Source organism: Bos taurus, chromosome 4 (assembly GCF_002263795.3).
Source record: "Bos taurus isolate L1 Dominette 01449 registration number 42190680 breed Hereford chromosome 4, ARS-UCD2.0, whole genome shotgun sequence".
In the NCBI taxonomy this organism is placed as follows: Eukaryota; Metazoa; Chordata; class Mammalia; order Artiodactyla; family Bovidae; genus Bos; species Bos taurus.
The window spans coordinates 65,483,310-65,495,772 of record NC_037331.1 but is presented as its reverse complement, the minus strand read 5'-3'; the positions used below and the strand labels follow the sequence as shown (position 1 = coordinate 65,495,772).

General features: G+C 54.6%; 1 protein-coding gene across 1 annotated transcript in view; it reads left to right on the top strand.

The window, feature by feature from the left end:
• The window catches only part of MINDY4 (MINDY lysine 48 deubiquitinase 4), a 118,456-nt gene that overhangs the window by 90,201 nt on the left and 15,792 nt on the right, over window positions 1-12,463 (top strand). Inside the window, 3 exon segments of the mRNA NM_001080319.3 lie at window positions 5,554-5,617; window positions 8,990-9,141; window positions 9,143-9,152. Of these exon segments, the coding sequence (NP_001073788.2) occupies window positions 5,554-5,617; window positions 8,990-9,141; window positions 9,143-9,152 (226 nt within the window).

The following is a 12,463-nucleotide window of genomic DNA, read 5'->3' as shown; positions in this document are numbered from 1 at the left end:
CAGCAGCCCTCCCCACTGACCCTAGGGCTACACCTGCTTGTTCCACGAAGGGCTTGCTCAGATGCCTGGGTAGAGAGGACTGGCCTCAGGAGGAGAAAGAGACCATTTACCTTTGGAAGGAATCTCCTGTTCCAGTCTAGCTTCAGCTGCTTGGGTGGGAAGCATGTTTCCGCCTGCCTCTGACCACGGCCTAGGACCCCACTTCCAGAGGCTGTTCCATAAGATGGATATGGGCAGGCTCACATCATTTAGGGTCCATCTGCTGTGCACCTGCAGGGTTAGGGCCCAGTTCTGGGTGCTGTGGGGCTGGACGGACAGTGTCACCCTGACCCTCCAAGTCCTTGCTGCTTGGAGGAGCAAGGCTGGCACCCAGAAAGCAGTGGGTATGGGGGTGGCCCTCTTTGGAAGGGGGTATCCACAGAGAGATGGGGCATCTCTCTCCTGGATCATGGGAGGTGTCTCTTTATGGAGGAGATGACATATAGCAGAGCTTGAGGGCTTCATTGGAAGGGTCGTGGCAGGCAGCAAGGATAAAGCGGTGACGGCCAGCTAAGAGGTCTTCAGGGAATGGTTCCTCCAGGTGTGGTTGGAAGGAAGGTGTGGGCACGTGGGGGGCAGACCAGGAGCGGTGAGGGGGGAAAGGGATGGGGAGGGAAGGGCTTGGACATCTCTGTTTTCTCTTTCTTCATTTAGGTCCGTCCCTCTCTCTCCATCCCCGTACCTTGCCCTGTTCCTGGGTCCCTGTCTAGCCCGTTCCTCTTTAGGGCCCCTGCCGGCAGAATGGAAATAGCACCTGTTCCCTCCCATCTGGGGAGCTGTCTGGGGTTTGCAAGTCTTTTTTATGGGCTCATCCCTTATCGCAACAACGCTTTGAGGTGGTTATTGTTATCCCTGTCAGAGGATGCCATACTGAAGGCTCAGAGGTAGAAAACAATTTACCAAAGGTCACATCACAGGTGGCAGAGGGGACCTGGCACCCAGATGTTCTGACTCATTGTCAATTCCCTGTCAACCTTCCTGAGAAAACAGCCAGTATCCACCACATCCAGATCCTTTTTAGATGTCCATGGCCACAGTTCAGTCACTGGGAGTGGAGCCTCCATCTATTCTGGGTTCTTGGCCGTGATACGAATAGTCGAAGTTCCAGGAATCGTGGCCGCTCAGTCATTGTTATTTTTTTTGTTGTTGTTGTTATGGCTGTTATCATAGGAAAAAGGAAGTGACATTTCCCAAATGTCAAGTGCTTTATATAGTTCATCTCATCCAGTTCTCACAGCAATTCTGTAATAGAAAAAGGTGTCTTCATACCCATTTTGCAGGTGGGGAAACTGAGGCTCAGAGAGGGGAGTAATCCCAGCGTCCCTGAGTTGAGAGCCCAGGTTCTCTTAGTTGTTCCACAACTGTCCTTTCACTGTTGATGTTGCCCTCAGGAGTCAATAGACGTCCCCGCAATAGGTGATGGTTTCTGGAGGCCACTGCAGGTAGCCGGGAGTGCAGTGGACGGTGCCTTATCTGGGGGAAGTTCTCCTGGGAGGGATAGGCAGGAGCTGGCCCAGTGGGGTCTGGGGGTGCCCTGGGCCTGGCGCCCCAGAGGTCAGGTGGAGGGAAGGAGGCTGGTGAGGTCCTCCTGCTAAAAATAGTTGGTTAATTACCAACTATTTTTAGGCATGATGTTTTAAATATCAGAGTCGTGGATCAGACACACTTGTTCACATCCTGGAAGGTCCCCGGAGACCTTTCTGCTCCAGGCCTCTGGTTTTATAAATGAAGACACAGGCTGAGAGCGAGGCAGTGACTTGCCCGAGGTCACCCAGCCAGGCCGGGACCCCACTGACCCCGCCTCTCGTGGATTCTGATTTTAGGTGAATTTTGGCTGTAGACCAGAACCCTATTTCTCGGCCACTTGGGCGTATCCTTCTTATTCAGAAACTTCTGCACAAAATGCCCAGATGCACACATTCACTCGTGTGTTGGGTAGGCTTTAGAGTGAAGGGATAAGCTGTGTCTCAGCCAGGGAGGGTGGCGACCAGCCGTGGGGTTGCAGGGCTCCCGTGCCTGCCTGGAGCTGGCCGACTGGGCTGACTGCTCTCATGGGTTTCAGGCTGCACTGTGTGATGTTGGTTTTAGGTCAGGGACACAGTCCTGGCCTGCTGACTCTGTATGACCCCAAGTCTCTTCACTTTCTGTACCTCAGTTACCCCATCATCACGGAAATGGTGGTTCTTGCCTGCTGGCCTCCAAGGCTTTAGGGAGGACTTTCAGGTGTTCCTGAAAGTGTCGGAGACCTCAGACCCTGCAGGTCCGAGGCTTGTGCACTGGAAGCTGCTCAGAGATAGAACCTTTGTCCCTCCAGGCCCTGTGCTGGAGGGAGGATTGGACAGAGCCAGTGGAGCTCTCAGACCAGCTTCAGCCTGAGAGTGAGCTGGCACCTGTCACTATCTCTGGGCCAGCTGCATCCTTTCTCTGGCCATTCATTCTCCCATCTGCACAATGCTGGGCCCTGGGGAATGTGCCAGCCCTGATGCCCTCTTCGTTCTGTTTCTTGGTGCAGAGCAGCATCTCAGGACCTCCCGACATAGGCAGAGCTGGGAGAAACCGTCTTTGCTGACACCCTGGGCAGAGCCCCCTCCTCTGTCAGCAGGTGGCCTGGACACCCCCAGGGTTGGGCCATTACCCCAGACCATTGATCCAGGTTCTGGCCCTTGGCTTCCAGAATGCTGAGGAGGTTGGTGGCAGGGCAATTAGGGCCAAGCCCCTCCTCGTAAGTTTCCATGCCTTCGGCAGGTCCGCTCAGGCTCCCACCACTTTGTGCTTCCTGCAATCTAAAATCCAGGCAAGTTCGTGTTCCTTGAGGGGGTCCCCAGTACAGGACAGTCTCAGGAGACAGACTTCATAGGCCCTGACTCCTCCTGGCTCCTGTCACCCAGTCTGGTGCCTGGGTCCTTGGGCTCTGCAGAACTCCCCTGGGTCCAGTGTTGTCTAGCCCCCAGGAGGACCATGGAAGTAATAAGCTGCTCATTAGACTGGAATGGTGGTCAGTCCTAGGGGAGGGCCCATTGCAACTCGAAGCTCAGAAGCTCAGAAGGTAGGGACCCTAGAGCCCTGCAGAAACCACCCCCCACAACTGATTCAGCCCCTACTCCTGGGACACTGCCTGGCCTTGAGCAAAGCCCCTCATCTTACCAAAGGGGAGACTGAGACCCGGAGAGGGGAGGTCTGTGGCCCACAGTGAACGGGGGCTAGAACTCAGGCCTGGTGCTGGCCCTGCCATGTGAATTGCCTCATCTCTGGGCAGAGCAGAAGCTGCTGTTTCTTTGCTCCGAGACTCCTCACATTCAGCTCTCCAGGGATTTCCCCTTGAGGGAGGTCTGGGCATCTAGATTTGCCAAAGTTGTAAATCTCTTAAGCCATAAGCTGCTCCTTGGCGTCTCCCAAACGCCCCGATATGAAATACAGATGTTCCTCCCTTTTAATATCTGAGTCTACTTCTAAATTTCCCATCATGTTTGCACCTAAGGATGCAATTACCATTTCCTCCCATTGTCCTCGCTGCCCGTCCCTCTGCTCTCAGCTGACGCAGGCGCTCAGCCCTGCTGGGTGAACAGGAGACTGTGAGACTATGAAGATCAGACTGCTTCTGAAAGCTTCGGGGCGGCTCGGGGCCAGCGATGCTTATCAGTCTACCCAGGACCCCTCTGAGCTTATTTTCTTCCCTTCAGAAGATGCCTGTGTATGCCACGAGGAGTATTTCCATCAATTCTTCTGCCTGAGCCAGCACCAGCTGCACGCCACCCTCGGCCATTTGTTCCCCCATCCTCCCAGCTGGTTCCTTCCAGGCCTGCTGGGCCACGTCTGGTGGGCCAGCCTCCAGGCCCCTTCCGACGGACCCCCACCTCAGCGTTTTTTGGCTGGGCCCTGCAGTGCTAACCCAGGGCCGTGTGGACCACGGACCATCCCCGTTTGACCACAGTTAGTAAAAACCACAAGAAGGGGTTCCTCTCGTGGAGTCATGGAGCTGGGGCGTCTAAGGTGGAACCAGGGTGTATGTTTTAGGTTTATGGACTTATGACAGGTCTTAGATTTAAAGCATGAAACCGAGGCCAGGTTTTTCTTCTCTTCCACCGTAAGGAAAAACAAACGTCATGGTTACTTGGCTCTTCCTACCTCTGGGCTACCTCTTGGCACTCTCTTTGGGGTGGGGATGTAGAGGGCAGGCCAGGCCATGGCCCGTGCTGGGTGGGCAGCTATAGGGGGAGCCAGCTCCCTGGCCTCACATAACACCCCTACCCCCGGTGTTAACCTCTGAGCTTCTTTCCAGGTCTATAAAAGCTCAGTCATGTCTGACTCTTTACAGCCCCATGGACTGTAGCCTGCCAGGCTCCTCTGTCTATGGAATTTTCCAGGCAAGAATACTAGAGCAGGTTGGCATTTCCTACTCCAGGGGATCTTCCTGACCCAGGGATCAAACCTACATCTCTCACGTGTCCTGCATGGGCAGGTGGATTCTTTACCACTACCGCCACCTGGGAAGCCCTTCCATTCTATAAAATATAGTAATTGCCATTTCCCCCAGTGGCTGGAGGTTTGAAAGGCTGTCCTCTATAAGTGCAGTCTGTGGCGGGGAGCTCCTTTCTTACTACCCATCCCACAGCTCTGTTGAGCAACAGTGCTTTGTGTCCTGAGGGATTTACTTTGGGGTAAAAGGAGTACTGTCTTCATGGTGAGCTTTGCATACATTACGATGGTTTTGAGATTTAGGGGCAAGGGGCTCGCCTCCTAGTGCCGACCTCACATGTGACAAGGCCACTGCTGCCATGACTCTGCGTTGTTCTGGCCCCCAGTAGCATACAGTCCCGGAAACCTCTTCCTTTCAGTTTGATGGGTTTCTTTTGGCAAAGCTGCTTTTCACCTTGTGCCTTTGCGGGCGCACCCATTCTGAAGGTGGAGCCACAGGGGTGACGTGGGCGAGGGGAATACAGGCCACTGAGACTGGCAGCTAGATCCCCCTCCAGCGCCGTCACGCATAAGCTGAGTGTCCTGGGCAAGTCAGTTCTTGGAACCTTGGTTTTCTTTCAGGATTTAGGAAACAATGATTATACTCGGCCTGATACAGAGTTTGTGCCCAGGTGGCGGTAGCTGTTGTTTTTGGACTCAAGGAGGCATTCGGGGCCATTCCTCCTATTTAACTGACTTGTAGACTGAGGACAGGGCTGGGGATGTCCAGCCCCCACTATCAGTAACTGACAGAGTGTGAATGCAGGGCGTGGATTCCGAACCCAGGGCCCTTTCTGCTGTGGCATGCATCTATCACCAACCTCTGGTTGTCCACAAAGGGCCCGATGAAGCCAGAGTGGAGGCCGTTGCCCAGAGCAGAGTGAGTCCCAGGCTCTGGCCCCGGGGTGGGCACAGAGCTCAGAAACTTGGGCTCCCGACAAAGCCAGAGTCCTGGGCCTCAGCCTGGAACCCAAGGGGAGCCCCAGCCATCCTTGAGGTTTGCCCGGCAGCCCGAGTCAGGCAGACACGTGCTAACAGCCCTTTCTTCTTGCTCTCCAGTGTCCGCCAGGACTTCGACGTCCCCACCAGCCACCTGATTGGAGCACACGGATACTGCACGCAGGTCAGTGGGGAGGGTGGTAGGGTGTGGGACAGCCTAGCACGTCTTTCCTTTCCTCTTCCTTTCTGTCTTTGCTCCTGCTAGCTCTCCCCGAGCAGCTTTCAGGTTCTGCTGGGCTTCCTCATCACAGAGACCTAGAAAGGGAATTCAGGTTAGCTTCTGGTTCTGGGCTTTGCTGTGCCCAATATGTGTGCCTGGAGCTGCAGAAGGTGCCAAAGAGACAGACCCAAGCACTGCCCAGCCAAGAGCCCTGGTATGGACGAGGGGCCCAGGTCCAGCTGTGGCGACGACGGCCCTGGCCCCCTGCATTTGTACAGGATATTGTCTTTAGGACCACCCTCCCCTCTGCATCTTCACAGAGGGGCCCTCCAGGGGCCTTGTGGAGAGCAGGGCTCCCTTAGCACAACTGCTTGTCTTCAATCCTCCCGGTCTCCCGATGATGCAAGGAAAAGGATCTGTTTAAGATCCTATCATGGCAAGCACTTCCCTGGAAGTCCAGCGGTTGAGAATCCACGCTTCCATTGCAAGAGTCACAGGTTCTAATCCCTGGTTGAGGAACTAAGATTCCACGTGCAGCAAGGTGTGGCCAAAAAATAAATAAAAATAAATTTAAGATCCTGTCATCAGGCGTCAGGACTGGGAGCCAAATGCTACACCTGACTTCTGCCTGAGCTTTTCTCTGCAAGGCAAGGCCTCCCTGAGTGGCCGCCTGGCCATGGTTAAACCTGACCCTCAGTTCTCCTCTGGGGGCAGCGTGTGTAGCACAGACTGGGCTAGGTGGAGCTTCTCTGCCTGCTGGGCCCACAAAGGACCCAGCGGTCCTAGGGGTCCTGGCTCACACATGCCAGTCCTGAAAACATACCTAGGCACTACACAAGGGCTAGTTCAGGGCCTGTGGTTTGTCTCAGGCACCCAAGGAGATGTGAGGTTGGCTGTTGCCCAGCCCCCAGAGAAAGGTTTCAGGCTGAGCGACAACCAGGAGTGGTCTAGCCCACTCTGGGTGCCTGTCCTCCCTGTGGGAGCTTCCCCACGCAGGCAGAGAGCAATGTGACCCAGGGGAGGTCACTTAAGCAGCATACAGAGGATATAGAACAGAGCCTGGGCTGAATTCTGAGCCGTGTTGGCAGTTTCACTTGTGGCATGGGCTGGGACAATTTTCTTTCCCTCGCTGAACCTTGGTCTCCTCATTTGTAGAGTGAAACACTGGGACTAGATCAGTCTTCTTCTTCTTCTTTTAAGTATTTAAGTATTTATTTGGCTGCATCGGATCTCATTTGTGGCACACAGGCTCTTTAGTTAAGGTGCATAAGCTTAGGTGCCCTGTGGCATGTGGGATCTTAGTTCCCCAACCAGGGGTTGAACCTAAGCCTCCGACATTGGAAGGTGGATTCTTAGCCACTGGACCACCAGGGAAATCCCTAGGTTCGTGCTTTTTGAACTTGGATGTGCACATGAATCCTGCAAAATCTTGTTGAAGAGTCGGCTCAGATTCAGCGGGCCTGGCCTGGGGTCCGAGGTTTTGAATTTGTCACATGCTTCCAGGAAAGGCGACGCTGCTGGCCCACGGATGACACTGAGTTGTGAGGAGCCAGGTGATCACTAGGCTTTGCCACTGTGTGAGTTTTGAGACTAGGGTCAGGGAGCAGCCTGTCACTGCTTCTCATTTTGAAAAGGCTTCCTGCTCTGAGGAAGGTTTTGGGATACCCCTCACATGGGGGTCAGGACCTGTTCTTCCCCTTGAAAACCATTTGGGAACACTTGAATGTGTCTGGAGAAGGCTGTGCCTTTCTTCGGCAGCCACTGCCCCCAAGGTGCAGTATCTCAGAGCAGACATTTCCTCCAAATTCCTTCTCGCTTCCTCTGCAAGAACACAATGAGGCCCCCTCGGCATCTCCCTTCAATAATGGCCCCTCTGCGGCCATCAGAGGGGACTCTTTTACTACCTCTGGGCCAGGGAAACGTGTTGACGGAGAGATTTATTAAGCTGCGCATCGCTCTCACAATTCAGGGGAAAACACTTCTGTGAACTCTGCCCTCCAGAGTTGATGATGGGCAAGGGCTCTTACAGCTGTTCCCACGCACCACTGGGGAGATTCCTGCGGGCTGGCCTCAGACATGCAGCAGCCCTGGCAGGAGGTAGGTCAGACAGAAGGTCCTGCCCCAGCACTGAGGCTGGGCTCGTGCAACCTTCCTTAGTGGTGCAGCAGATACTTAAATGTTCCCTTCATCTTGTGTCTCTGGATGGCCAGATGGTCCCCTGAGGGTAATGAGTGAGGGGAGAGGGAAGGGACGCCAGAAAGGGAGCCGGAAAGTGAGGGCGGGAGTCTGGCTCTGTCGCTAAGCGGCTGTGTGGCCTGGGCAAATCCTCTCCCAGCGCTGAGCCTGATTCCCCATTCCTAACAGGAGGCTGGAGCCCTGGATGCTCTGCTCAGGGAAGGCCCTTGCAGCCACCCTGGCACAGGAGGCGCTGGCTGAGGGAGATGGTCAGGGAGTCACTGCTCCACGACTCTGGTGGTTCTGGGGTTGGCAGGTGCGCTGGGTTGTCAGGTGTGCAGGAGCTGAGTCCCAAGGCCATGCTGCTGACAGGGCCAGAGACAGAGCAGGAGCCCAGGCCGGGGCCCGCCTGCCCCCACCTCCCCGCCTCTACTGGCCTCTCCTCGCCCTCCTCCCTGGAAGACCCTGCCCTCACTGATGAAATCCTAGTACAGCCTGAATCTGAGTTTCTGGTGTCTCCCCATTGTCAGCTTCCTGACGTTGAGAACATGCTCTGGTTATGTAAGATGTTATCTGTGGGGGAAGCTGGGCGAAGGGTACACAGGAACCCTCTGTGCTATTTTTACAACTTCTTTTGACTCTGTAAAATTATTTCAAAATTAAAAAGCTTATTAAGAAAAGAAAGTCCAACACTTTAGGACCCACCCAAATGTCGCTTCTCCACAAAGCGTCTCTGACTCAGTCATGTGGTCCTGCGTCCGTGTGGCCATGAGTGCTCTGTGCACACATTTTTTACAGCTCTGGTCACTTCCTACATTGTTCTTCAGGCATGCAGGCCCATACCTGATCCTCCCTACTCTAGACCCGGACGCTGGAGGTCAGGAGCCACTCTTTCCCTCCATCAGGGACACCGCCCCCTGCCCCTCAACGGGGTCCTGGGTGCAGCTGATGCTCAGTGACTGTGGAGTACGGACGGATGAGTTCCCAGAGTCGCTTTGATGAGCAGAGCTGGCAACTTCCCGGAGGGCTCAGGGGAGTGCTGGGTGCGGCCCCTCTGATGTCAGGCTCTCGCTCTCCTTGCTTTCTTCCTTCCTTCTCTTCCCTTTTTCTCTTGTTCCCCGCTTCACCTTGACAAGCCTTTCCCCTTTCTCTCACCAACAGGAACTTGTCAATCTGCTCCTGACCGGGAAGGCTGTGTCCAATGTTTTCAACGACGTGGTGGAGCTGGATTCTGGGAACGGGGACGTCACGCTCCTCAAAGGCATCTCCACACGCAGTGACATAGGCTTCCTGTCCCTCTTTGAGCACTACAAGTGTGTGCCAGGTACCCTCAGAGAGCTCGGGGCCCGGAGACCCAGGAGCCCAGCTCCTGGGGACCCTCAGGAAGGAGGGAGAAGGAGAGCTCAACTCCAGGTCCTGGGACCGGGGTCCAGTCTCAATCACAGAGGCTCCAGGAAAAGTGCGGTTTCCCTGCCATCCAAGGTTCACACCCACAGCCAGCAGACACCCGGAAAGGGACTTCAGGGGATTTGTAGCGTGACTGTGCGTCAGAACGGCCGCAGTTGTCATGTGTGTCTGTGTGGGCCAGGGGGTCTTCTCCAGTGATCAGGACCTGAGGTCTTGGGCCCCATGTTAGATTCCTAGAGCTGTCTCAACAAAGCGTCACAAGCCGGGTGGCTTAAAACCTCAGAATGTGGTGTTTCATGGCTCTGGAGGACAAGTTCTCCTAATCCAAGTCCAGAATCAAGGTGTTGACAGGGCCATGCTCCTCCTGAAATCCACAAGGAGAATCCTTCCTCGTCCCTTATAGTGTTTGATGTTTTCCAGCGATCCCTGGTGATCCTTGGCTTGTAGAGGTGTCACTACAGTCTCTGCCTCCAGTGTCACACGGCCATCTCCTCCCTCAGCTTCTCCTTCTAAGCAGACAGTCATGTGGATTGCGGGCCCACTGTACTCCACTAACCTCATCCTAGCTAAGTAACCCATAGCAGTCCTGTTTCCCAATAAAGCCACATGCTGAGGTACAGGGGGCTAGAACTTCAGCAGATCTTTTTTTGAGGGGACACAGTTCAATCGCAACAGGTCTCAGTCTGTTTGCAAGCGTTTTGGTCCCTCTACCTCCCCTCTCACTATAGCTGGAGTCTTAGAAAGGATGTGACCCCCAGGTGAAGCTGGGCAGAGGGTAGGGTGACAGTTATCTCTGGCAGCATGGGCAGAGGACCGCTGGGCCCTGTGTTCTTGTCCCTGCCTGCTGCCAAGCCTTCTCTGAGTCTCGGTCTTCCTGTTTTCAGGGAAGAATTGTTCTGTGGTCGATTTCGTGAAAGAGTTGCCCTGAGGGAATAGCAGGAGGTCTTTCTTCAATGACCAGACCCGCAGAGGTTCTTGGAGGGTCAGGATGAGGCCTCATAGATCTTATATCCCCAGAACCAGGGATGCAGAGACTGAGCCAAAGGGATGCTCAGAGCATGCCAGGTGGATGGATATGTGGGGTAGCTCAATTTCATCATGGCCTTCCTGCGTGACCACATGTTCAAGTGTGCTGTCTCCATTGAACACCACTGTTTGGGTGGTCCCATCCCCAGATCCCCTCTCAGGGTGACCCCTCACCCGCACAGACAGGAAGCAACCCCGTGGGTTCCAAAGACTTGGGGAGTAAAGAATGAGTGACTCACTCTCAGATGTGCTGATGTCAGGAAAGCACCCAGGAGTGCAGCCATGTGGTCCATGAGACGCACCAGGTACCCTGAGCCTTGGACCCTGTGTGGGCTCTGCAGGCATTCAGCCGAAATTCCACGGGCTGAGAGGTAATCTTGACCAGGCTCACAGAATCCCAAGGCTTACTAGGAGCCCTGATCTCACTTTTGTGTGGAGGGTGTTGGTCAAAATGTAAACTATTTTCCTTTGGTCTGTTGGGGGTAATTGACAGGGACAGCAGTTGGGCGTCATCCTTTCCTTGGAGTAAAATGCTGATTGCAGAAAGTCAGATCCTACAATGATCCGAATCCTCAAATCTACATGGCACCCCCACCCCAGCCCCCACTGTTTGTTTGATTGGAGATGGGTGCTCTCTCTCTCTGAAACAAGGGGTGGTTTGCTCCTCTGCCTCGGGACAGCGGCCTTGCTAAAGAAGGAACCCTGGGCCTCTCTCCTTCTCCCCAGAGCTCTGTGAGGACCAGGCGTCTGAAGGAGAAGGTGGAGGCCTGGCAGTTGACCAGAGTGCTTTCATCTCCTGTAACTCCACCCTCCATCTTTTGGTTCTGAGTTCCCCAGAGAACTCATGATTAGCCACATCAAACAGAAGGAATCCAAGGAGGTTTAGCATGCAGGCCCAGACCTGGAACCAGAGCCAGGGCCCCCACTCAGCCTGGCCTGGTCTTTTCCAACAGGCAGCCCAGATGTTGTTATGGGGAAGATCTGGTATTTGGAGCAACCTAGAAATGATGTCCACAGCAGAGCTGTTCCGATAAGGCTGAAGCCTTTCTTTCATGTAGCTGGCAAAGCCAGGCCTGCCTTCACTCACAGCCCATCCCCAGGCTTCTCGGTGCAGACTCTGGCTGGGAGCCCGAGTTCTGGGCCCTTTGAGGGTCTGTGGGGGGTGATAGGTCCTGTCAGGTGACCCACACTCCTCCCGTGCCCTGGGAGAAGCAGAGGCAACTCTGGGCCAAAAAATGCGCCCCTGTCATAAGTAACGAGCCCCTACCCTTCCCACTCCAGTCTGGCTGTGTCCTGGGGAACCTAATTTGTTCTCCATGACAACTGGACTGGCCTGGCCCATCTGACTTCCCCTTACTCCCTCCATCCTCAGGCTCAATGTGAAGGCTAGGCTGCACTGGGAAGACCAGCTCCTCCTGGCTCCCAGTGGCCATGGCGATGGGGGACTGACAGGCCAGGGAGGAAAGCACGGCACAGGGAATTTCACTTAAGGGCTTCCCCACGATCTGTAAGTCACGTTCATTGCTTGCCTTCATGGAGGGACCCGGGCAAAGACTGAGCTTGGCAGGGAGAGATCTGCCACCCTCCTCCCCTTTGTCCAGCTCCACAAACAGCACCATCTGTCCAGTTACTTGAGCCAAGAGTGCATCCAGTCCATCAAGAAGTCACGGGGCTCCCACCCTAAGTTGTTTCTCAAGTCCTCTTTCACCCCTGTCTGAGCCACCAGCCTCGCTGGTCTGAATACCTGTGTCAGCCCAGCTGGGCTCTGGCTCCTGTCCCCATCTCCTTCCAATCGGGCTCCTTCTCTGAAGCCAGTGTGATCTTTAGAAGAGTAGATTGATTGATCACATTATTCCATTGCTTAACAACCTTCCATGGATTCCCAGTCCTCTGAAACTGTTATGGGCTGAATCGTGTCTTCTCCCTGATCCTCAACACAGCATTGATTTGTTGAAGTCCTGGCTGGCAGTACCTTGGAATGTGACTATGCTTGGAGATAGGGCCATCAAAGAGGTAGCAAAGGGGAAAGAAGTCCGATGGTTGGGCCCAAATCCAGCTGACCAGTGTCCTTATAAGAAGAGGTTGGGACACAGGTACACGCTGAGGGCAGACCACTTGAAGACACGGGAAGAAGCTGTCCATCTTCATGCCAAGGAGAGGGGCCTCAGAAGAGACCACCCCTTTGACATCTTGACCTGGGAC